The following is a 26,803-nucleotide window of genomic DNA, read 5'->3' on the forward strand; positions in this document are numbered from 1 at the left end:
TGCAAAAAGTACATTTTCTTGGTTATTAAGAAACGTTCTTTCTGCAACAAATTTAGATACATAGCAAACTGCATAAGATTGATTAGTCAAACACATTAAAAGGAATATCAATTTTATTCGTTCTATGTCAGCTTTACTTCTTTTCGAGTAGATCTGGCCTTTTTGTATCTTTAACTTTGTCTTTAAGCCTCTGTAAAGCCCAAATTGAAAATAGATTTGCTTATGCATATTTTAAGTTTAATTTTAAAAATAATGTGAAAACTGATCTGTCTATATATTTATACTTGATGTGGTGTCTGGTGTGTGGCTTGGAAGCTCACAAATTTATGATTAACCAGGTTGTTGGAGGAAAAATGACAGAATTAGGACGACTCGGTGCCTTCATTACCAAAGTGAAGAAAGGTAGCTTGGCTGATGTGGTGGGGCATCTCAGAGCAGGTAAATCAATCAGTTGCATATAAAATATATTGTCTTTTAATTATGGCTTTTTGTAATGCAGCTGGTAATTTATATTAACATTGGTCCAGAACAATACTGTAAAGTTATTATGGAATGCCACAGTTGCCTGCATTTCTAATTTATTATTAACTCCAATTGCTTGGCTGTATGAGCAAAATACAAGACACTCCTGATCAGTGCTGGTGTCAGGACTGAGTGTCACTGGTAAATTTTTGCTTGCAAGCTCAAGAGCTGCTTGTTACACTTTATAGAAGCAATGCAAACATTTTTTAAAACTGTTTCATTGTGGCAAACAAAACTCACTACAGTTACTTTACTTGCACTATAGTGTCACCTAAGGTATGATGCACTGTGTACACAATGGACTTTATTAGTGCTTCTTTCAATGTGAATTGTTACAAATAAAAATGGAGAGAAAATGATCTTAAAATATTTCATTTATGTAAGATGTATATTCTGCACTTACAAATAAGTGTCAGTGCTGTTGGCACTTTTCAAGCTTTTAAATGAAGCGAGAACTATGCACAGCAGTTGGTTTTCAAAATTACTTCTTAGTGATTTATGTTTTTACCATGGCTCTAAGCAACTACTTTCCAAGTCTTGTCTTAGCAAACCAAAGTCTATGCAAAGCCTTCTTAGGAATCCAGAAACTCCGATGACAACTTGTATGAATTTAAGATAATTGCATGAAGAAAATAATAATAAAGAAGTAGAAAAGATGATGAGTCTCTAAAAATATCCTACTTTGTTTTGGCATTTGTTAATTTTTTTTTTACCAAGTCAATATACATGGGGTTGGTAGCACCAATTATTATCGTTGTTTATAGATCTTACCTGCAGATTACAATTACAGAAAATAAGTTTCTCTCCCCTAATCTTGAACTATTTGGGCTGAAATATTACATTTCTAATGTCTGGTCTAGGTTGTTTTTTAAGTCAAAGCTATTTTTAATTTCTAAAAATATTTTTAGAGCCAGAATAATTTCACAGAAAAAATACATTGTTTTGCGCACGTTTTCAGTGAATGAAAGTCTATTCATCCTATTGTATGGCACTAAAACACAAAAAAAGGCATGGATGAGTCCTTGCTGTTAGGAAAACACACTTTTTCGTCTTTATGAAAAACCTCTAAAATTCGGCTAGTTGATAAATCTTTGAGTAATTGTACAAACCTCATAAATTTTAACAAAGGCAAATATGAAGTCTTACATCACTAACAAAATAATGCAGTGCAACAGTAAGCACTAGAAGCCAATCAGCTAGAAAGCAGCTTGGCAGAAGAGTGTCTGGAGGTGCTGGAGGACAGTAAGCTGAACATGAATCAGCAAAGCACCCGTGCATGTACAGGGCTGTATTAGCAGGATTGTCACCAGCAGGTTGAGGGAGGTGGTTGTTGCTCTCTATTCAGTGCTCATGAGGCTGTATCTGGAGTACTGTGTCCAGTTTGGGTTCCTCTAGTACAAGAGAGATACTGACAAACTGGACTAGGTTGGGCAGAGGGACAGAAAGTTGATTAGGAGTCTAGAGCAGGTGGCATACTGGGTTTGTTCAGACTGGCAAAGAAAAGATTATGGGAAGGTCTAATTCTTGTTTTTACCTGGCTAATCGGAGGCTGTAGAGAATCCAGAGACGGACTGTTCTCAGAGGTGCACACTGATCACACAAGAAGCACACAAGCTGGAATGAGGAAGATCCTGTTTGTGAAAATCTTTTTTCTTGTATCTAGAGAGGATAGTTAAGGCTTGGAAAAGATTGCCCAGAGGAGATGTTGCGTATCCTTCTTTTGAAATACCCAAATCTCATCTGGTTAAATCCTTGAGCAACCCGGTCTACCCTTTGATGTTGGCCCTACTTTGAGCAGGGGTTGGGACTAGCTGACTCCCAGACGTATCTCCCAATCCAAATTACTATTTTAGAAATCAATATAAAAAAAATCAGAGATTTGTAGCATAAGTCTGAAAACTTTCTCTCTCTGCTGATTATGCATCAGTAAGTGGGGGAATATTAAGATGCATTAATATTCCTTTCCAGAGGCATCTTAGATATCCTGGGATATATGCCTCCCCAGCAGAAATGGCTCCATCAGAGTGCAGGTATCCTGTAGGTTCTACCAACCAGCTTTGTGCAGATATTCTGGTTATCCTAAATATCTACAGCGTAAGGTGTCTAACAGCTTCTTGACTGACTAACTTGCCACTCTGGGCTACTACTCTGGGCAACTCTGGACTTAAGACCAGGGAGTTCATCTCACCTCAATTTGTAGCAGTGTATCACAGGATCATAGAATGGTTGGGGTGGGTAGGGACCTCTTGAGATCCCTGGTCCAACCCCACTGCTTAAGCAGGGTCAGCTAGAGCAGGTTGTACAGGATCGTGTTCAGTTGGGCTTTGCATATATCCAAGTTTTGAGTATCTGGATGGTGCTTTCCTGTTTCCGTGCCTGTTACTGAGAGCGGAAATCAGAATGTAAGCCTTACAGACAGCATCTTAGATGAAAAAGACAATGTAAAAGGGCTTGGCTGGTCAAAAAGATCAAGAACTGGACAAACTGAGCAGAAGATGGATGGTGGTGATCTGGTTAGAACTAGCAGAAGTGCCATTTCACTCAAATCTCCATTTGGATCTGGTTTTCAGTAAGAATAATTAGACCCACTTCTGTTAATTTAGCATTCTGACTACCATAATCTTACGTTTAATCATCTTGGCAGTTCTTTTTTTTTAATTGTTTGATTTCCTAGTGACTCTTAAAAAGCTACTTAAGTCCTCTAAAATAGCAATACAGACACCTTGCACATTCCTCTTCAGGATTCTCAACCATGTTGCACCTATTTTTTTTTTTTTAGGGAAAAACAACATGTTAGTTTATAACAGTTGTTAGCTTTAAAATACAGTCAGAATTACAGAATAAACTTAGTGTGTTTTCACTGAGTTGTGTAAATTTTAAATGAAGTTCCTAGGCAATATCTAATTCCTGTTCCCCCCGACATAAGATTATGTAATAAATATATGAAATATTTAAAACTGTTTCAGCTAACAACATGGTAGAAAATTAAACTTATTTATTAAGTCTGTCACTAGCAAGCCCTTATGTTTTAAAGAATGCCAAACTGCTTTGAAAGCCAGTGGAATACTCTGTGGAGTCCTTTCTTAAAATACCAAAATATAGGCTGTTTGGGAAATAGGACTGACAATCGCTGAACATGAAGAGAAATTGAAGCCATGTGTTTTGGTAGATAGGACTTCAGTTAGGATAGTTTTCCTTGGCTTATTAACAAGCACAAGTTTGATCATTTGGCTTAGATCTCCTCAGAAAGGAGCAAAGACAGCAGCTGAAGGGTTGTTCCTGACTTAATCTGATTAACAAGAAATCAGTGTCAATAAAGAAAGATAAAATCATTGTCAATAAAGTTATTTGTGGCATCAGGTAGTGGTTGTGAAGTTTTGACTGCTGCATATTATGGAGTATGAGAGTGTAAACTTACTTTATGGTTCCTGCAGTTTAATTGTATATAATGATCTTTCTTTAGAAACTGTACTTCAAAATTTTCACATTTTTATAATAATGCCAAAGTACAATGCAATGTACATACTATTTAAATTCCAGAAATGGCAAGCTGAAAAAAGAAAGTTATCTAAATAACTTTCACATCGTGTTTTTCTTTCTGTCCCCGCTAACATCCTCAGGAGATAGTGACTCATTCCTTGCTTTTATTTTGGGTTCGTTTGACACAGACAGTGAAGACTGCCCTTTTTGTAGAGAAATCGAAACGTACAGTATATAAATTGTCATGATTTTTAAAGGCTTAATAGTAGGTATTTATATTTTTCACTTTTGAAGATTAACCTGTTTTCAGACTTTATTGCTGCTAGTGAATAAAGGATCTTTTAAAAAGACTTTCATTTCATAGCACAATAACAGGTTCTGCATTATTTTGGAAATACACAAGTGGTTTCTTTAATATGTTTTGTGTGTACAAATTGTACCTGTGTTCTGAGAAAGGAGCCTTGATAGTGTCTCAAAAACCTTTTTTGGGTTTCAGCACGGCTTTTTAATTAATTTCGAGCAATGTTACTTGGTTATAGAGATTTCATAAATGTGTTGCACTTCTTTCTAAAAGAATATGGAAATGAGATAAACTTCTCTTTAAATTCAAGGGGATGAAGTTCTAGAATGGAATGGTAAACCCTTGCCTGGAGCTACAAATGAAGAAGTTTACAACATTATTTTAGAATCAAAATCAGAACCTCAAGTTGAAATTATTGTTTCAAGGCCTATTGGGTAAGGCTAAAGACTTGCTTCTTAAGCACAGTTTTTACATCTACTAATGGGACTTTTAAAGGGACTATTTGTGAGTTCATTATTTTTTGTCTCTTAATAATAGAATATGATTCACTTTCTTCTATTGACATTCTGTATATTCCATTTTCTTCACTGCCATTTACAATCTCGGGTCTTTGCAGTGATGTACATAAGCATAAATGTTTTCTGTATGGTCTAAGTACTAACAAGGTTTTTGCCAAGTGGCAAAGGAAAATTGGTGGATCAAGTGGACCTGTGCATGAAAAAAATCTGTTTTTCAGGCTTTTAGCGTCCTTAAATCAGAATAACTTATACAAATATTAACGAGTAGGAGGAAGCATCAGCAAACATTGAGCATTGCAGGATTTTAATAAGTCAATGCTAGTAGGATTTTAAACAGGCCTTCTTTAAAGAGCTAAAAAAAGAAAACCAAAACTCTTAATTGAAAAGACTGTATTTAGCCTTAAAAGATACTGTCATCAAAATCAAAAGTGGAAATAAAAACGCCTTCATATTTATAAAGGTAATTTGTTTTGTCAAAAAGTGGCATTAACGTGTTATGTTTATAATCTTAATTTTTACTTATTATAAATCCAAGTTTGGGGTTTTGTGTTAAGCCTTAGAAAGACCATAAAATCTGTTCGAATTGATAAGATTAGTGGGGTTGACCTTGCATTTGTCACAGTTGTTTTAGTGATATACTACACTCCTTCCCTGAACACAACTCTATTGGGACCATTTTGAGCTAAGTCTTACAGGATTGAATGTGAATCATATGTTGTAAATTCACATTTATATTGCAGAACAGAGTCACATGATTAACAATAAAAAGTGACTCTTGGCTAGTTTAAAAAAAAAAAATTAAAAGGATTTAAATCTCTCTTTAGTTTGTCACCTTCCCAGACAGAGTTCATGTGCACCCATTATAAGTCTCTATCCTGTAGGTTTCCCCCTTATAAATGCATGATTATTTCATTTTGAATTTGCTAGATTTCATCCTAATTATAAATTTTATCTGTCTCAAATATAAGTTTTCCCCTTTAGAAACAAAAAACAGTATTAATTTTCTTTCTGACTAAAACATTCTTCTTCTACATTTATTTCACACCGACTTTTGATGTTTGGTTTTGCCTGTACTGTGCAAGCGTAGCTATATTTTGCAAATGGGTTCTGCCTTTTTAATGGCAATCACTATTAAAAGTACTTAAATAAAATTAACATTTGTTGCTAATTCCAGTTATCAGTTTGACCTTCTAATGGAAAACGAAAGCTTGATGCAGTAATAGTGGTTGTTAAAAGCTAAAATTATCATCCAGATGGAGACTGTGGGGGAGTAGAAACCTTATTTTACATTCTTTAGTCGTATAAATTAGGAGATGTTCCTGACTGAAAATTGCAAATTCAGTCCTACGTCTTTGTAATTAAAAATAAAATGCCATAAGGAGATTTTTGAAAGTCTAGTTTTTATGTTTAAATAGGCAGAAAAAAAAATGTTGATACTGTACCTGCCTTGAACTTCATGTGTCAATTGAAGAAATCCTGAAAATTGATTTGTACAACTGATGTAAAAGGAAAGTGCTAGATTAGTATTTTAAATAATGAGCTTTCGATATATTTATTGCTATCAGTATATTCGCAAATGTTGTGTCCTTAAGCTTTTAAGATAACTTCATTATTAAACGAGATGAATTCTTTTAGTTTATGAATTTGATAAATCTAATAGCTTCAAAAAATGAAGTACGAGGTGACCACATTCCAGTGACATGTTCTTGAAGAAAAATCGAGAGAAAATACCACAACTGTTGAACTGAAACATAGAATGTGAAGTGCATTCAAAATCAAAGAATGTTTCTGAATCTGAGCAGTGAATTTTACACTAAAAAAGTGCACCCAGAAATAGTACCAATAAAATATAAAGTTTTGCTTTGGATGACCCTTACATATGTTTTTCCAGACATAAGCAAAAATAGAACACATCAGATTGTGCTTTTAATTTGAGATAAATGGAGTCTTGGCATGTAGGTTTTTACATACTATAACACTACTGTACTTGCAGAGTTGTGTCTTGATTGATTTTTTTTTTTTTGAGAAGAGCAAATAAATATCCCAAAGCGACTAGAGCACATAACTTTGAAATTTAAAGATACTTCCTTTCTCCAGCAGTACGAGTCAAAGTCCTGTTGTTTTGTATCAGAGTGGGATTTACCTGTCTGTCATCTTCAAAGAACAAAAAATATCAGACTGTACAGTGAAGGAAATCCTGATATTAGTTAACAAAAAAGAACATACTGCACAGGATTTTCTTTTTGTTTTTTTTTTTAAATAAGTATAATCTATGTAAATTGTGTTACATAATGGGAAATGGTTTGCTTGCATTAACAGATTACTTTCCCCCCTCCCAACTTCTCCTTGTCTTGTTATCCAGACTATGTGATTGTTTCAAATTCATGACAGGGAATTTTATTTAATCCAACAAATATAGTATAGCAAAGTTTTGTGTCTACTTTAGGTGCTGACTCAGCAAAATCGAAGCTGCTTGATATAGCAATAAGTGGTAATCCATTACACCTAAAATTCCTGTGAGGAAATAGGTTCCCGAAAGACTGAAAAATGATATTTCGTCTGCATAATTTAAGTGTTTTCATCTCTCGGTATTAATAATGCAAATAATGTACCAGCACTTTGAATGGTCTCTATTTAAAAAGTCCTAGCATATTAGGTCTAAAAAGCCCAAACATGACACAGTTTGGCTTTAAGTGAATAATGGGAAGACTATAAGCCCACAAATTAGATGACTACCAGTTACAAAATTGATGTCTAAACAATTTGCTCAGTCTTGTAAATTTGGATTTCTGTGTCTACCAGCAAATGTAATTTTGAGTAATGGATAATTGTAGGATGTTTATTAGAGAAAAATGTGAAACGTGTAACACTATTAGCAGATGAAGGCGTAAGGACAATAAACAGTATAACCACAATAGTACCTTAAAAACTCCATAGAAACTAATTGATGCTAATGATTGCAATAAAAGGTAGATAAGTAACCTATAAAAAGTAGAATTAATGAGTTGACTATCTAAATACGAGGGGAAGAATTACCTATGAATATGCATACAACGCGAGAGGCAGTTAACATAGGACAGCATAGAAAATCCTCTGGCAGTATGCTTTTTGGAGAAGAAACCTGGCATGGTAACTACCTCACCGTCTTTTGTGTGCTTGGGTGAGCTCTATGGGATAGTGCAGGTAAAACAAATGTTTTTTCATTTGTCTCTGTTTTCTTTGTCAGATGCTAGCTATCTTTGCTTGGATTTCCACAGATAATATTGCCAAAATTGTTGTTTCTCTGGTGTGATTCAGCTCCTCTGTGCAGGGACTGCTACTGTGCACTAGGTCTTTGCAAGGAGGTTGAACCTCCATCATAAAACAGGCAGTAATGAATTCCAGAGAGTTGCTCAAGTAATGTAAATAGTGCAAAGTGCAGATTGATCTACAGGTTCTGATGGGAAGGAACGGTTTTGGAAATAGGAGGATGAGCACTGGGGACAGGTAGTCAGAAACTCTGAAAATTCTGTAGGGTGTTTGTAGAGGATGATGCTTCTGTCCCTAGAAGCAACCTAAAGAAGTGTGGGTTACAACGACATTTGAATTTGGTTTGTCTTCAGTGATCAAGCTCTTGACTATAGCCCTCAGAGATATTATAGCTGTTCCTGTGTTTTATAAAATAGTGATCCTCACAAACCATATACCTGCACAGAGTAGTCTCACCCTAAGGTATAGTTTAGTTTAATTTATTTATTTATTGAGGTGTGGAAGGATCAGACATAAGATAGTCATATGTAACATCACATAAGATCACACAAAACGTTTGGCTTTCAGGGTAGAGATAGAAAGACAAAGCTTGATGTCAGCAGCTCTGTGTCTGACATTACTTTTCTGACGTTCACATTGCTCTGAAAGCAGAGCAAAATGTTCTTATTTTCAGTAACTGGTTGTGCTACTTCTTACTTTGTTTTTACTATTTGCTTTGACTAGTCTAGTTTTGAATATTGTAAGTCATGAGGTTTCTACTATTTCTTCTGAAGAGCTTTTTTTTTAAATCATAGTGTTAGAATATTTCCTGCAATCCGTAAGAGCAGGCTGGATAAGACTCATTTTCTTACCTAACAAGCTTTAGATTATAGATTCTTTTTAGAATTTTCATTCTTCAACTAAAATGCCAATGTTTTTTAAAAAATACCACTCATACATTTGATAAAGTCATTAGATATATAACACCAGTTATTTTCTTGTGGGCATGTAATATTTAAGAAATGATTGTGTAAAGTGGATTATTGAATTTGTAAGAAGTTTAAATATGGACAGAAGCATAGCTTTGAATTATTTCATGTCTATTTTGAAATCAATAGCAGAAAGCAGAACTTTTACAGAGCTTGTTAGGATACTCTGCCATGATTTTGGTGATCAATACTGTATTGCATACTTAATTTATTGGTTTCTTTGCTTTTTGTGTCTTGCAGTTCTGTGTGGAGCTGTGCTTAAATAAGATAAATATATTAGGGAAGAGAAGATTTCCTAGCAATAATTTTTTATATATATGTATAAAAATACACACACACGTACATACACTTTATATATAAATATAAGCTGTCCATTATACTATAAAATTTTAGAGATTTCCTGAGGGTGAACGAGCTCTAATATAGTGGGGATGAACGGGGTGGGTGGGAAAGCTGCCAAATAACATTTCTATTGCAAACCATGCATTTTGTCGGGAGTTGAAATTTATGCTCTAGCTTCCACTGTTCCTGTCAGTTTTTTGTAAGAATTACAAGGAGTTTAGAAAAATACATAAAAAAATTATACTTTCAGTTCTTTCCTGTCTGACAAGTAAAATCTTAAAGATCTGATTATTTTTGTCATTTACCTTTACCTGGCAAGGACTACTGTATCGACAGCTCTAAGTGAGGAAAATACTATCAACTTTAACATTTTTTCACCCACCCAGGAATTATGAAACTTGACACTTCAGGTTGCACTTTCCATGTTGAAATACTCCTTGCACATATGAGCCCTCGTTTAGATATCCTAAATGCGATATTATTACAAACAATGCTATACTGCAGATGAAAGTGTTCATATTCTAGCACAAGAAAACATTGCATGCTTGATGTTGTATTAAAGAGAAAAATCAGTTTGAATATGCTAAGTAAATATTTCAGACTGATGAGAATTGCCTTGGAAATTGAAGGGAGAAAATATTAAGAGGAAGAAGTCTGCACAGCAGCCCTGCTGTGCAACATGTCATTAATCTGTTTATATTTTTGTGAAGTAGTACTATGCCATGTCAAGAATAAGCAATGCAGTTATATTTCCATGAGTTTGAGGAAACCACATTACTCTTGAATGACAAAGTCAAAGCAAAGAGAAGCACATTCTTGTGGAGTGATATGAGATGTAAGCTGATGTGAGACATTAACTGGGAGCTGAAATAGGCTTTTTTAAAACACATGCACCAGAAGTTCAAATTGCAGGACATGAAAAGCAAATTTAAGACTAATTGATTGGGCACTGTTATATTGCTTTTCTGACTTAAGTGTCTCTTTTATATAAGTGACTTTTATACACCCAGAAGTCTTAGTTTTATTGACTTTCAAGTCAGCAAGATAATGTTTCACTGAACAGAGAAAGGCCTGAATACCTTTAAAATGCTCAGCTTTAGACTTAAAATCTTGTAAATGTTCTTCAGAAATGTTATTGTAGTTCCAATTTTGGATTATTTTGTGTAGACAAAAATACTTTCATGTAATTCACCGTAGAGCTTTGTTTCCATTTTCCTGCTCTGCTGCTTTGCTAACGTTTGTACAATAATAGTCGTTCCTTGCTCTCACAATGTATTTTCAATGATTGCTGAGAACAGAAGAGAGTCAGGAGCTAGCATCATTCAGATTTTGATGGAAGACTAAATTTTTTGATGGCAAAATTTTGATAGATGTGTGTGGACTTCACCAGTTTGATTTTGCTTATACCTGTATATGTGCTGGGTATGTGTATGTCGAAAAATGTCCATACACGATCGTAATACGGTTTGATTTTTTTTTTTTTTTGGCCTGTGAAGAAATGCATTATTCATTTTTTTGTTTAACATCGCTAATCTTATTTGCTTTTTCTTTTTATTATAAGACATTTTCATCAGTTTCATTCCGTGAACTCCTTGAGGCGTTTGTATAAAAATTACTAGTGAGTTAATCTATGTCTTATTTTTTGGATTTTTTTTCCTCCAAAAAATAGTTGAACATCCGTAGCTATACTACCTTTTGCCACCTTTCTCTTCCTAAAAGCTCTCTAACTTTATTGTCTGGTTGTAAAGATATGGTGGAATCCATCCACAATATTAACACTGTAGTGCTCATATTGTTATGTCTGCTAGTTCCTTAACTTGAAAAAAGTAGTTCCATTAGTACAATTTTCATGAATGCTAGTGAAAAATATGTCTTTAAATAATTCCCCTTTCTTTCCTTGTAACCCATTAGAACAGAAACAGATCCATATTTCTAAGTGTCCCAGAAACGTATTTGTTACAGCAGAAGGTTGTCTCTGTTGTTTCTAATTACTATGTGTATATTCACATTTTAGTGATATTCCACGGATTCCCGAGACTTCTCACCCCCCGTTAGAGTCTAGTGAGTACACACCTCGTTCCTTTCAGTAAGCATGGTCTTATACCCAGCACAATCGTTTCAGCTATGAATTTTCTGAAAGATGAGCACTGAGAGACTGCATTGGGTCTGAGGTTTTTGTATGACAAAATTCAGTGGGTTTTGGTCTTGCGTGTTAAATTCAAAACAATATAGATTTGATTAAAAGCTATACAGATTTCAAATGTTAGCAGGATTTTATTGTTTTCTTCTATATCTTGTGTTGTTAGTACCATACTGGTATACATGCTGTGGCCCAAAACAGTCATTTACTTGCCCTAACACAAGAGAGAGAACAGGTACAAGGGATTGCCAAAGGTACAAGTGGTGTCAGGATTTCATCTCCTGCACCACCCAGCGTAAGTCCAGAGTTCTTGTTTCTTTCTCTTAACAAGAAAATGTTGGTTAGGTGAACTTTTTGTGTATCATGCTTCAAAAGAATGGTTTTCTTTTTAACTATCCCATTTGAACAGTGTCAGCTAGAGTGTGTGAGGGCCACGGCTCCCAGTCCTTTCTCATCTGAGCATTGTCTGAGATGCAACCGGAAACCTTCCCTGGGGCAGGGTTCTGTGGGGCCACCGAGTGCTGTTACACCTGTCACGAGCTCATCTCATTACTGGTGGAGAACTGCTGGTGTCCAGCAGGCACCGGAGCATCCTCCATGCCAGACGCATGTCCTGCATACCTTCCTCTGTGCCAGTTCCTTGGGAGTTAAAATTTCAGAGGCTACCAGGAGTATAATCCATACAACAGATGTGGGTTTATTCATCAAAGATTTGAGATTGTAGAATCATAGAATAGTTTGGGTTGGAAGGGAGATGTGTAATTCTGTCAGAGGACAATATTTTATTTAAAGTTCTTGGTATGGTTTGTCACTGTTATATGAGGAGCACTTTTTTATATGTTATTTCAAATAAAACAAAACATGGCAGGTTTAATCTGGGGTAAGGGTATCCAGACAGTCTTTTTCACCATGCTATCTACATCAGTTTAAAATCTTTCTGTATATTAATCCAGTTATACTGTGTATAAATACAAGCTTTATACAATTCAGAGAAAAAGCAGTTCATAAGTTATCCAAATTCACTTCAAAATTTTGGATGAAAAGTTCATCTGTTTCTCATGTATTTTTAGGTTCAAGTTCTTTTGAATCTCAGAAGATGGAAAGGCCTTCTATTTCTGTTATATCTCCAACCAGCCCTGGAGCCCTACGGGATGCACCACAAGTCCTACCAGGGCAGCTTTCTGTGAGCATATTTTGTTTTTCTGGAATTGTTAATGAAAATCTATCAAGTGCTGGTCCCTCAGCCCTCCACATTCCCAAGGTCTATTGGGAGGTCAAGAGAAATGTCTGCTGTTGGTAAAGACTAACATCTTTCAAATGTTTTGTAAGACCCCCTGTGCACACTGACAAACCATCACTGTAATCACAGCAGAGGTAAAGAATTGTTGTCTTAATACACCAAGGAGCGCAGGAATTTATGTTGAGAGGAGCCCACAAAAGTGCCTTGTAACTTGTCATCCTGTACTGTCTGCATTGAAAATTGTCACTCTTCTGTACATGCCCAGTAATCCGCAGATAACAAGCATAGTACCACTTTATCTTCTTTATGGGCGCATTTAAAGAGCTGTGTATTTCTGAAGAGTTACACTGTTCAGTAATGCATTTTAATTTAGATACACCTACATCCTGGAACTGTCTGTAATACTAATTGAAGTTGTGCTTATTAAATATACTGAGAGTACTTAGACTTTGGTACATTCATTTTTTTTTGTATTGATCATATTAATTTCTAAGTATACATCAGGCTCAAAAATTTCATGATGTTATGACTCTCTTAAGAAATGATTTAACTGTGTATTATACTTTTCATATGGACATTTGCAAGGTGACAAATCAGAGTAGGTAGATTTCAACTATGCCTCGAGTTTAGCTGCAGTCAGGGTTTCCTATTTGAATGTAGCTTTTAAGGTGAGGAGCTAAGTCATATGCTGGTTTAAATGCACTCACAGATACAAGATTAGGCAGTGAGTATAATCAGGCACCACCATTTTATTCAGCTGTGGTAAATACAAAAGTCTTTGGTATATACCATCATATTTTCCATCTAACGATTAAATATCAAGGGATTTGAAATAAAAGATATCCATTGTCTCTTGGAAAAAACAATGGTTACTTTTACATTGTGGTTAATGTGATGTAGTCTGAAAATTCTGTTTTTTCTCCATTTTCAGTAATGTTTTCTGTTAACTTGATTCTTGTAGGTTAAACTGTGGTACGACAAAGTGGGACATCAGTTAATAGTAAATGTTCTGCAAGCAACAGATTTGCCACCAAGAGTAGATGGACGCCCCAGGAATCCCTATGTAAAAATGTATTTTCTTCCAGACAGAAGGTAGTAGTTTTTCAGTTTAGAAAATTATGTTATTATTTACCATGTATTGAATCAACTTTTAAATGAATGCTTGTGAAGTAAAGACTTCCTTTTAATAATTTGTTATAGTTAGATTAATTATAACAAAAAATTGTGCTTGAATCATGCAAGTCAGTATCAAACTAACTTTGTGGACTTTTGGATGAATGTGATCCACTGTACAGCAAATACTTTTCTCTTTTAGGCAGTATCAGATCAGAAAGAATGAAAACAGTGAATGCTGATGAGTAGATGGCATTTTGTGATTTATCTCTACAAACAATTTACAACAAATATTTATGTTTCAGTGATAAGAGTAAAAGGAGGACCAAAACAGTAAAGAAAAGTCTAGAGCCAAAATGGAACCAAACTTTTCTCTACTCACATGTACATCGTAGAGATTTTAGAGAACGAATGCTTGAAATAACCGTATGGGATCAGCCAAGAGTACAAGAAGAAGAGAGTGAATTTCTTGGAGAGGTGATACATACAATCACATTTCTCCTGAGTTCGTTGTTTGGTTTTGAATACATATGCATATATATTTTATATATGTTTGTGTGTGTGTGCCTTGAAACTAAAATTAAAACGTGATAATTTTTCTACTAGATTCTTATAGAGCTGGAGACAGCACTTTTAGATGATGAACCACATTGGTATAAGCTACAGACACATGATGAATCTTCACTACCTCTGCCTCAGCCATCACCTTTCATGCCAAGAAGACATGTTCATGGTGCAGAAAGTACTAGCAAAAAATTACAAAGTAGGTCCAAATTCCATTCATGTCTTTTAAATTTTAAATTAGAAATGCTGGATATCGTGTAATGGTATTTAACTTCCATATACAAGATAAAAATACTATCTAATAGTCGTTAAACATAATGAAAATGTGTGGCAGAAGAGAGATGCAAATTATGACATTGTGACATGGCAGCCTTCCACCTGTGACGCATAACTTTTAAGTATGTGAAACCTGTTGGAAATGGTTTGGTTTTCACTAGCAAAAGAAAATTGTTCAAACATTTGTTTGCATAAATTCCCTTTTAAATAGAAAGATGACGTTCATCATTATTGGATACTTTTTTTTAATAATTAAAAGCTTTTTATTTTAAAAAAGAAAGTCCTTAAAGACTTATGACTTAAAAACATTTTTCATCATAAAGTTAGTCTCAACCTCCAATATGCTCATTATACAATCAGATGAGAATTGTACTTTTGCAGCAAAGAGAAATTGTATGCGTGTATTTGGGAGGTACAGTTGTTTTCATCAGTCTGATTTCAGGTTTGTATGAAGCATATTAAAATAATGAATGTATTGAAATATTTTAATATTGTAGCTGCTCTGTTCATTTAAATTAATTTAAGATTTATTTAGAAATAAGAAGGACGTAGGGGATTATTTTAAAATACGTTTCCAAGCTATTTTTCTGTTTTTTCTTAAACATGGAAGTCATTCATTCCAGCCATTACATAGGAAATTGGTGCACATTCAGGAATTAATTATAAAAATCTGATACTGCTGTAATTGCTGCACGAGGATATGTATAGAGTGAGCAAATTAAAGGTTAGTTTTCATGAGATATTTGAACTTTTCTAAAAGCTGGCAGTGCTGTTTCCTCTTCCCCTCTCTCACCATATGCTGCCACCTCTCCTTTCCTGTCAGCAAGCTGATTCAGCTTACTCACTGAAATAGCACAAAAGTTGGTTTTTTTTTTTTAATTTGTGTTAACTTTTTGCTGATTTAGTGAGATAAACTGTCCTAGTAGAGGATTACTGAGGACTTGAGGGAAGGAGAAGGGGAAAGGAGGCTGCAGCAGCTGTAAGATGTTAAATTGGCTCAGCTGTCTTGTGTCACTGTCAGTCACTGCAGTTTAGTTCTCCTCCTCTATTGTTTAGACTTAAAGTCATCTTTTTAATTTCAGTAGTACGTTAAATGAACATATTTTTACATTTTATAACACGACCAGATGTTCAGGTATTTGTTTACCTTACTGTTGTGCAGGATCTCGGCCAATCAGTGATAGTGACATCTCAGATTATGATGTTGATGATGGTATTGGAGTTGTTCCTCCAGGTGCGTGGGTGAACAGCATGGTCCTGCTTTCTTCTTCTTCTTCTTCTTCTTCTTTTTTGCTTGTTTGTTTCTTTTTTTTCTTTATAACATTTCGGAATATTGAGGATACTGGTTTCGGAGAGTGCATTGTGAAAAAAACAGTTTTCCTGATTATTCCATGGTACCTGTCATAAATCATGGTGAATTAAAAGATTCTACTATTCATTCATTGATATTTCTTTTACATATCATTCTTCATATGTGAACCACTGGATGGTTCAAGTTGTTTAATTGTTTACTGCGTAATGTTCCGAGCATTATTTAAAATATAAATTAAATTTTAAAAATCATTTTAAAAAAGTAATTAAGATTTCAGTGTTTATTGCAAGCATTTTTTTTATTTTGCTTGTTGCTTGAAACTTAGATATGATGCAGTCTCCCATGGACTTTATTAAGAATGCATGGCTGTAGATTAAGATGCATGTAGCATGGCTATATCTTTTATAGTTTTCATAAGCCTTCATGAACTATCATTACGTAAATGTTCATAAATATATGCTTGTAGAGACTATCGTGCTTTGACTTTTAGTTCGACATTCCTTACATACTGAAAATCTTGAGGATCATTTTGGATACCACATTTTTCTACTTCTATTTGACTGTTGCCACAAGTCAAATGAATATGTTTCCCAATTGTCCCAAACTAACTGAAGTCACTATGTCATTGCCAGCACTAAATCAGTTTTTCTGTGGATCTTCCTGATGAAAATCGCTGAATTAAATCATGGTGGGATTTGGAAAGCTCTCTATCTTCTTGATCTGTGTTTAAAATAATCTGACAATTTATTTATTCATTATATAACCATACAAATAAATCATGTATTTTATTAACGCAATATCATTTTGATGTTTACTGAGCCAAATTGTCCTTCCTTTGATGTTGGTTGGGTTCTTTCCTTACTTTAATACACTTACCACCTGAGTTACTAAGAGGGAAATGTGTTCAGGTATGTCTAGTAATGATATTTGCTTTAATGAAGTGATTAAGCTTGATATTTTTACATCAGCTGAGAGAGTGAACATTTAAAATTAAAATAAATCATAGGTTCTATTTTTTTTTTCCTGTTTATTATTTCATTTTTTTAGTTGGCAATGTAGATACTTGGCATATCTGTGTAGACTTACTTAAGTTTAAGATTTCAGTATACTATATTAAGAATTGGGGCCTTTTTTCAGCTGCCAGTTCTTCAAGGCATCCATTTGCCATTTGAAATAAACCTGTGCTGGGTTGACCTTGGTGGGACGCCAGGTGCCCACCGAAGCCACTCTATCAATCAGCTGGACAGGGGAGAGAAAATATAACGAAAGGCTCGTGGGTCGAGATAAGAACAGGGAGATCACTCACCAATTACTGTCACAGGCAAAACAGACTCGACCTGGGGAAAAATTAGTTAAATTTATTACCAATCAAATCAGAGTAGGATAATGAGAAATAAAACCAAATCTTAAAAACACTTTCCCCCCACCCCTCCCTTCTTCCCGGGCTCAACTTCACTCCCGATTTTCTCTACCTCCTCCCCCTGAGAGGCACAGAGGGACGAGGAATGCGGGCTTTGGACAGTTCATCACACGTTGTCTCTGCTTCTTCCTCCTCCTCGGAGGGAGGACTCCTCACACTCTTCCCCTGCTCCAGCATGTGGTCCCTCCCACAGGAGACAGTTCTCCATGAACTTCTCCAACGTGAATCCTTCCCACGGGCTGCAGTTTTTCATGAAGCATGGGTGCCTTCCACAGGGTACAGTCCCTCAGGAACAAACTGCTCCAGCATGGTCCCCCATGGGGTGACAAGTCCTGCCAGCAAACCTGCTCCAGCGTGGGCTCCTCTCTCTCCATGGGTCCACAGGTCCTCCCAGGAGCCTGCTCCAGCATGAGCTTCCCACAGGGTCACAGCCTCCTTCGGGCATCTACCTGCTCCGGCATGGGGTCCTCCACAGGCTGCAGGTGGATATCTGCTCCACCGTGGACTTCCATGGGCTGCAGGGGGACAGCCTGCCTCACCGTGGTCTTCACCATGGGTGGCAGGGGAATCTGTGTTCTGGTGCCTGGAGCACCTCCTCTCCCTCCTTCTTCACTGACCTTGGTGTCTGCAGAGCTGTTTCTCTCACATATTCTCACTCCTTTCTTCTCTGGCTGCTGTTGTTGTGCAGCAGGTTTTTTTCCCCTTCTTAAATACATTATCCCAGAGGCGCTGCCACCGTTGCTGATGGGCTTGCCTTGGCCAGCAGCAGCTCTGTCTTGGAGCTGGCTGGCATTGGCTCTATCGGACATAGGGGAAGCTTCTAGCAGCTTGCCACAGAAGCCACCCTGGTAGCCCCCCCGCTACCAAAACCTTGCCATGCAAACCCAATACAAAACCATTTTCCATCTGACAGGAAACGTTAAAAAACGTTAAGCTGAATGCATTGGACTCTATTCACTGCGTCAGCACTTGAGTAACTGATTCTTATGGAAATTTCTTGAGACTGTGCATGCTCAGGTGTGCCTTTGAAGAATGCATGGGTCCAAACTTTCTCAGAGATCACTGTAGAAAATTGCAAGATTTAATCTGTAGCAATAGGATTTACAATGAGCTGAGAGTTTCTAAACTGAAACTCGAAGGGCCTGGTGAGGATACTCCTTCTGATGTCCACCTAATAAGAAACAATCTGGCAGCTGACCTGACCAAGCACAAATTTGTCTATTTTGAGTTTAATGGATACATGTTTGGGAATCGTAAGTGGAGTTAATCTGTTTGTGATTCCTATGTGAAGTGGATATACATATAAGTGTGGGGGTTTTGTTTGCAGGTGCAACCTGAATTCTTAAACGGGGGTTAGACTTTAGGCATACAGGGCAAAGAAAATTTCAGTTGTCAGCCACGAATGTGTGACAGCCTAGACAGCATATGAAAACGTGTTTTGCAGTGAGAGCTGGAAAAGGTTGCCAGTCCCACCGCCTACTGACTTGCTCGAGAATCTTAGGCACAGATTCACAAATGTGCTGGGCCCCAAGTTCAGATATGCATTTCTACCCTCCTGTCCATCCTTCCTTACTTATCACATTGCTAAATCTTCTAAGACTTTGGACTGCTACCTTCATTTGCGCTGAATGAATAGTACAGTATCTTCTCCATCTAACAGTCTCCTCTGTTAAAACTAAGTTGCATGCAAGTTCCTTGTTGTGCTGCCGGGTCTTTACCCCTTCCCTTCTCCTGCCCCACAATACCATGGACCTCACCAGAGTGCACTGCAGCTCTTTTCTAGCCCACATTTCCCACACATTCTCCTGCAAAGTATGCGTGTGGGAGGGAACGATGAATATCCATATTTCCCCATGATGTAGGATGATGATGCAGTTCAGGTGCACTCTTAGACCATTTTGGCATAGCCTCTATTGGCTTCAACCACATTAGTCTAGGATTAAGATATTTCTTCTCAACAGAAGTAAGAATATCAAAATAGAGTTTACATGTGACGCAAAAGAGAATGTTTCCCTTTAAAGCTCCTTTTCCTTCCTTTACCACTTACTTGCCAATGTTACCCACCGCGGTGCTTATATATGATAAATAAGCTCTGTCTTTATTAAAGGTATATTGTTACAGTTGTTAATTTATTCTTTTTCTTGAAATATTCAGAAGAGAAGGAAGTTATTTTGCCTTCTTAATATCTCGAGATTTTCATAAAGATTATTGCTCATTTTCTAAAATACAGACAGATAACTGCAAAATGTAGAAGCACAAAAGTTCACTTGTTCACCACCATAAGCTAAAAAAGGAATGATGAAAATAGTTTGGCTAATTTAACTAAAATTGGAAATTGTTAAAACTATAATTTCAGAGGTTTTACCAATTGCTAAGGCAAATGCAGTATTAGTATTTAGTAATAACAGAGAAAATTATTTTCCTAGATGTTTCAGCAGCTGCAAAGAATCACTGCTTGTCGGTGGAAGTAGACTGCTACATCAAAAATAATGGCACTTTGATAACTTCAAGAATATTTTAAGAAAAGTATTTTCCCCTTGTTATATCACAAATGTGTCTTAACTTTCATATAATTGTACTGTCCTCATTTATTATTAGTATCTTGCAGTGATATATATATTTTTTTTAAATTAGCTCATAGAACTGTTCATAAAAGGAGTTTATATCAACAGCTGAAAGTAACTTTAATTTGAAGCTCAGCTTTAACAGAATTGATTTTTGACAGGTTTTTGTGGTATGCCCACATGTATTTACATGAAGAAAATATTATTTTAAATCTCTTGGCCTCTCCTCATATGAGAGATGCTCCAGTCTCTTAATTATCTTTGTGATCCTAAGCTGGTATCAAACCAGTAGCTCCATGTCTGTCTTGTACTGGGGAGCCCAGTACTCCAGATGTGGCCTCACCAATGCTAAGTATATGGGAAGTGTCAGTAAAGGATCAGTAAAGGATTTAATAAAAACCGAACATGTTTTGAGGCCTATCTTTTTAACCAAAACTTCAGTAACTTTCTTAATTAAAAAGAAAAAAAGCTGATATATAGTTGGCAATATCCCAAAGAGTATTTTTAATGAGCTGTATTGCTTATGCTATGGGTAACTCTTCAGAACAATTTATTTTTCTATCATATGTAATCTGTATAAATGGTTGCATTGTACTTACCTTCCTCCTGTAGCAGCAGGGTGACACCAACACAACACCTTGTCGTTGCCTGTATTGTCTTTTAAAAAAAAAAAAAGTTCTGGTATCAAACATTTGCTAGAACCATTTTCATCATTCATCCAGCTTCCATTTCGTGTCACACCTGACAGTTTCCCATGAGCAACTGAGAAACTTCTTTTGCGTAAACTACCATAAGCTTGATTGCTGCTGTCATGCTGGTCCATGCAAAAAATTTCTCTGCTCACTCTGGAGAGCACAGAGCCTTTGTATTTGAGGATACGAGGAAATGTTACTGTTGCTGTCACTGTCATGGTCACTATGGAAGTACGGATGTGGTTTGACCAACTTGACAATACTTGAGCTATTACTTAGGATAAATGTGAATTGTTACTGCTGTGTCTGTTCTGTGAGCTTTGCGTACACATGATGCACAAGCTTCAGATATTGTTCCCTGTATAGCTTGGCTAGGAAGAATATATAGGATAAAATCATCTTTCTATACCAGATTTTTAAGCGTACAGAATAATCCTAGGTGTATTTTTTTTAGGCAGACTAGAGATACTCTAGAAATATATTTTAAAGTGAAACGTATATTTAATGTATATGTATTTTAGTACAGTTGCCTAAAGCTTGCAAAGACGTTTTGGATTTTTTTTATTTTAGTGCTGAATAAATGTAAACTAGTGTTCCTTCTGATAGAGATGACAGGATTTTATCTAAAATGAGCTTTTTGGAAAATGAAGTCTCTTTTAGCACATACAGCTTAGATTTAATTATCCTGGGAAAGGGAACACATCCAGCTTTTGTCATGTGTAGTCTTTTTTCTTCCTCTGACAAAAAAACAGACATTTTCTGCAGCAACCTTAGTACATGAGATGAGGGAATCTCCACTGAAGTTTGAGGGAGTCCCTTTTTTGCCTCAAAATTTGCACCCAGTCCTTGTCCTGATATCAGGGAGATCCTCGTATTTCTTTTACAGTGGAAAAGGTACTCCAGCATCACAGTGCATCAAAACCTGCAAAACATTGGAGTCCTTCTTTGTTAAAAGGTTGATAAACCTCGGTAGATACTTTCATGCATGACATCAACTTTTACAGGTCTATTTTGCAATCAATACTCAGTACAGCTTTGCTATTAAAAATGCCCATTAAGTGGCAAGCATTCGCTGTTTATGTGGCTCCTACATAAAGTTTTTTCTCCTTGTCTTTCTCTTGCTTTTCAAACGATAGCCCCCAACCTCCCCAAACTTGAGTAACGTCACATTTTAAATATGAAACTATATTCATTATTTTTATTTGACATGTCTAACTCAATGTTTGGGAAGAGTGCACACATGCACACAACATTATGGTCACTGATGTTTGTTTCTGAGCTACATATGTTCTTATTACAAGTGCTTTTCTTTGGGCCCAATCCTACCCTCTAAGAGTTAGCAATACTCATAGTGCTTCCCATTTCCCTGATCTATTAACCTCATCTCACCTCTCTGCTTCAACAAATGGAAGAAAACAGTTATTTCCCATGTTCTCACACCAGCCGCTGTACTAGGAAGTATAAAACACGAAAGTTGGACAAGATGGTAGCAGAACTTGCAAAGGTCTTTCTGCATATGTTTTCTAGCTGACAATACCAGAAAGTCCATAGTAAAACTGTCTAATCATCTTTTTGTTAACCTCGTGTCCTTCACACCTGCCTTCCCTATTGTATTTGTAGTGGTAAATATTAAAGACAACAGGAAATTATTGAAGCCAATCTTTTTTTATTTACTAAAGTTGCTGCTGGTGCAAGGCTGGAAGCTACTGCAGGATACTACAGCACCTTGGTGCTCATCTGTTATCTTCAGATAACTTCTGCTAGTTTTCTCAGTACTACATAAAAAGAAGTGTGGAGACAGTTCTGGAGGCTGTGATATTATAAGCTGTATAATCAGGGAAAACAGTCTTGTATGATAAAATGCATAATCTAGTAGGTCCCTGTTCTCAGTTTTGTATTACTAAAATAATCTGTTCTATGGTGGAAGACGTTACTATTTTAGGATTACTTACCACTTTTTCAACAAAGTTTTTTTCGTGGGTCTGATAATCAGATAATGCATTCAGATAACTTAGATGTCCATTAGAATAGGTTAGTAAACCGATGCACAATTTGGGAGAAAAAGCATGAACGCTTTCTTGATGTTTGTGATCAGGGTTCAGACTTGCAGCTAAACAGGTTATTAAGTGTCATTAAATACATGACCAAGCCTAATACAGACCCTGTATATGGGCCACACTTTTAAAAGGGCTATAACAATTTGGTAGAAGATCAGAGAAGAACTACAAGAATTATACAAATTATACCAAATATGAAAAAACCCCAAACTTGAAACTCTATAACAAGATCCTTAAAAAGTGCAACTTATTTAATTTATCCGCTTGATGATTGAGTGACTAAAGCATAGTCTTTTCCTGCATGGAAAGAAGATTTCTGATATAGGCTGTTTTTTTAGCTGAACGAAATAACACATTACAGGAACTTAGTGCTAAACAAATTCAGAGAAGCAGCAAAATGATTATTTTGGAATCTAAACAATAATTTGTGAAGTCATTAAGGGATGACTCAAGGGATGACCCTTTCTTTCATTAAGGGTTTTCCTGTCAAGGGATTCTTGTAATCTAATTTAAATGTCTAGAAGTGAGCAACTGAAGTCTGACCAAATCTCCTTAGGCTCTTTTGGAAAGATAACAGGCACCTTTTGAAAGCTGTCTTATTGAGCTTCATTGTCTGTTTTAGGATGGGATTCAGTGTGTATCAAGGCAAACAGTGTGCTACATGGAAAAAGGCACAGGAATATCAACGCTTTAAAATGTACTAACATTCTGCTGATTTTTTTTTTAAACCATATGTAAAAATGAACTACGAGAAACTTTGCAGCTCATTCATAGTATTCAGAAAAAGTGTTCTGCAGAGTATGCAACACCAATATTCTATACAATATACTCTGAATGCTTGTAATTTTTGAAAGTAGGTGGCTTTGGCCAAGTTCAATAGAGAATATCTTTGTATTTAACTGAAACAAGGGTTAGAAGGATGCTTTATACATGAGCAGTCCTGGATGAGTCTGTGTTGCTGTACACAAGCGTGCCTTCTCCATTTGTTAGATGAGGTAAACCTACGTTGCTTGGATTGCTTTCAAATATTTGCTCCTGTATGACAATTTTGAAGTATAAGTTACTCTGGGTACTCTTCCCCAAGTCAGAAAACTATTTCAGTCCTCTCCTCCACATATTCTGGTATGAAAATCATCTCAGTTTCTCTGTCTCTGTACATGTAGACATTTAAAAGTAATGCTTGTAATTTATCCTGGATGCATGATACATCAGGATGTACAACAGCTGAATGACAACTTGAAAGTTGTGTAAGTTTATATGTGTGTTCCTGGAAGGACTAACCATCTGAATTCTTTCCAAACCCAGACTTTTATTCTCTAATTTCTTTTTGTTGCCCTCTTGCCAGTAGGTTATAGGTCTAGTACTAGAGAAGGTAAATCTACAACGCTAACTGTGCCAGAACAGCAAAGAACAACACATCATCGTTCACGATCTGTATCTCCTCACCGTGGCGACGATCAGGGCAGGACCCGTTCACGTTTACCAAATGTGCCATTACAGAGGTAGGCACCACAAGTTAGTGAAACACTGGGTAGTTTCAAGTTTGTATAATCTGTCACTATAAACTTTTCTCTTGTTCAGCAATTTTTCACAATTTAAAAACTTTTTTTGTATCTTAATTTAATAGTGTAGTATTTGAACTTGATGTATGCTTTTATTAATCATTCAAGAGCACTCATGAGATGAATCATAACTTTGTAAGACTTACCTTTTCTTACTGATATTTTCTCTGTGATTCATCATCTGTGTACTGTAACTAATACATAGGTTTGGAAATGTTTTTTCAGTCCGTGGCTGAATCTTGTATAAAGCCACTTAATTATATTTGTAGGATAATAAATAGTGGCATGTACAAATTGTATAATAACTATGAATTGAGCTAATTTTGAATTAACAGCAAGCTGAAATTACCAATTGTATTTATAATGTGACATTTTTAATGGAAGAAGTAAAAAATACGTTACAGAAGTAAATGGCAGTTACTAAACTAAAGGAAGAATCTGCCCTTCTTATTCTTTTCCATGTGAGGAGAGCTTTAAATTACTGTCATGGAGGTCAGAGCCTACCTGCCTTTATACAAAATCATACCCCTTTTGTATAACACTTAGTCTGAGATTGATAAAATCTGCTGCAAGTTCCCATATCCTATTTTTTAAAGAATTTTTTAAAGAATACTTGGAGATACCTGCAAAAAGTTGACAGCCCAAAATCAGCCCTTTAGAAATCTGGCTATGAATCTACAAATGTATAAAACTTAATTTCATGTGAGGTATTATCAGTTCTTGAGTTATCTCAGGTATTCTTTAAGTACAGACTTTGAAAATGCCATTACTGAATCCATCAGTGTACACAGAAAAATATGGTAGGAATGGCTGCTTTCTATACTTAGAGGTGTTTTTTTTTAATCTTAGGAACCGATATTTTTTTAGAAGTCATATGTTAACAATTTAATGATTAAAGACTTCCTTTAATCAACTTGTACTGTAATCCATTAAGCTGTGTTATTTTTGAGAAAACAAGATTATCATACATATTTCTGCCTTTCAGGAGTTTAGATGAAATTCATCAAATGAGAAGATCACGTTCTCCAACTAGACACCATGATGCCTCCAGAACTCCAGTTGATTACAGATCCAGAGACATGGATAGTCAGTATTTGTCTGATCAAGAAAGGTACATCATCAGCCTGAACTTGGAAACAAGTTTAGAAATGTCTTTGTTGGTTTGCCTAATTTTCAGGTATTCAGTAGAAACATGATGATAGTAATGGGGAAGGGAGAGAAATTGTCCTAACTGACAAATCTAGTGTCATGGTTAAATTATCTATGCCTCTTTTTTGGTAAAACTGTGCTCTGGGTTGACAGTAATAGCAGGTGTCTAAATTAATGGTTCTTGGGTGTTTGTCCTAGAGTATTCTGCTGTTCGTTTCATGAATGAAGTCCAGAGATTTTTTGCTAGAAAACCATAAATCTACATGTATGCTTTAACTATTCTTGTAACTCAGAATTTTTCTGTTTTTTTGGTAGCCAGCGAAATACCAGGCATGCCTTCCTACTGGTTGGGAGTTGCATATGCTATGATTTGCATTCCTGTGCTTGTAGATTTTGGACATCTATATATGCAGTGTCACAGCATCTTATGTAACATTCTGGTGAACTTGGTACAGTACCCAAGCATAGCAAGGGTAGTTGCGGTGCTTGTAATTAGCAAAAATCTCCAATCTTAGATCCATGACACATACACATCTCTCCCTGGAATACATGCAGTGGCTACACTCCTCAGGGAATGCTTGATCTCTCCTAGTAGGCATTGTTTTCAGCTGCCTAGGAATGTCTTCTAATAAAATGGAAGAAAACAAGAATATCTGTTTAGTTTATAGCTGAAAAAATTTTAATAAGGTATTTCAGTTCAGTATTTGGGAAACATAATGATTACAGTCACATAGATTATCAATGTTTATGGGTTGTTTGTTTACTTTGAAAAAAAATCATATAGCCGAACTATAATGGCAAACTTTTACCATTCATATCCAATCAATTGTCATAGTAACGTCTTTGGATTTTTTTTTTTTTTGCAGTAAGTTACTTTTTTTTATGAGTAAGGATGACAAAACCTTTCCAAATGGTCCAGTAAATTCAATACAAAACATACATTTCATAGTGATGTGAAAACATGTAAGGAATAAACCATAAAAATCTCTGGAACTCTGTCCACTTTTGAAGCAACATAGCAATTGAATAACGGATGGCTTTTGCAGTTAATCTAGTTCAGTTTTGTATATGATCTTGCCTAGTTTGCTTTTTTAATGTGATAACATACATATGGGAATTAATGATTTATTTGAAACATTTTAAAATTTTAAAATTTTAGGCAAGAAGTATGTACAGAATTGTCTAAGTTGGATTGTTGCACTGAATTTCAGAGGTGAATTGAAATGCTTTTTAAATGTCGTAGTCAGATTTATCGTTAAGCTATTTCAAGTAATTTGCACTTGTTGCAAATGTTTCATTTTATTATTTATTATAAGTAGTAATATATTCAAAAG

At 35.8% G+C, this 26,803-nt stretch overlaps 1 protein-coding gene across 2 annotated transcripts in view; it reads left to right on the top strand.

Annotated features, from left to right (window-relative positions):
- Window positions 1-26,803, top strand: part of RIMS1 (regulating synaptic membrane exocytosis 1) — a 348,914-nt gene that overhangs the window by 194,303 nt on the left and 127,808 nt on the right. The window contains exons 7-16 of one of the 2 annotated variants that reach the window (XM_075145318.1): window positions 339-438; window positions 4,614-4,737; window positions 11,395-11,441; window positions 12,591-12,703; window positions 13,722-13,852; window positions 14,179-14,350; window positions 14,480-14,636; window positions 15,876-15,947; window positions 24,107-24,260; window positions 25,306-25,431. In XM_075145318.1, the coding sequence (XP_075001419.1) occupies window positions 339-438; window positions 4,614-4,737; window positions 11,395-11,441; window positions 12,591-12,703; window positions 13,722-13,852; window positions 14,179-14,350; window positions 14,480-14,636; window positions 15,876-15,947; window positions 24,107-24,260; window positions 25,306-25,431 (1,196 nt within the window). Of the gene's footprint in view, window positions 1-338; window positions 439-4,613; window positions 4,738-11,394; window positions 11,442-12,590; window positions 12,704-13,721; window positions 13,853-14,178; window positions 14,351-14,479; window positions 14,637-15,875; window positions 15,948-24,103; window positions 24,261-25,305; window positions 25,432-26,803 lie in introns of both variants that reach the window. The other variant, XM_075145319.1, reaches the window with a different exon arrangement.

The sequence above is a fragment of the Calonectris borealis genome, chromosome 3, assembly GCF_964195595.1.
Source record: "Calonectris borealis chromosome 3, bCalBor7.hap1.2, whole genome shotgun sequence".
Classification (NCBI taxonomy): Eukaryota; Metazoa; Chordata; class Aves; order Procellariiformes; family Procellariidae; genus Calonectris; species Calonectris borealis.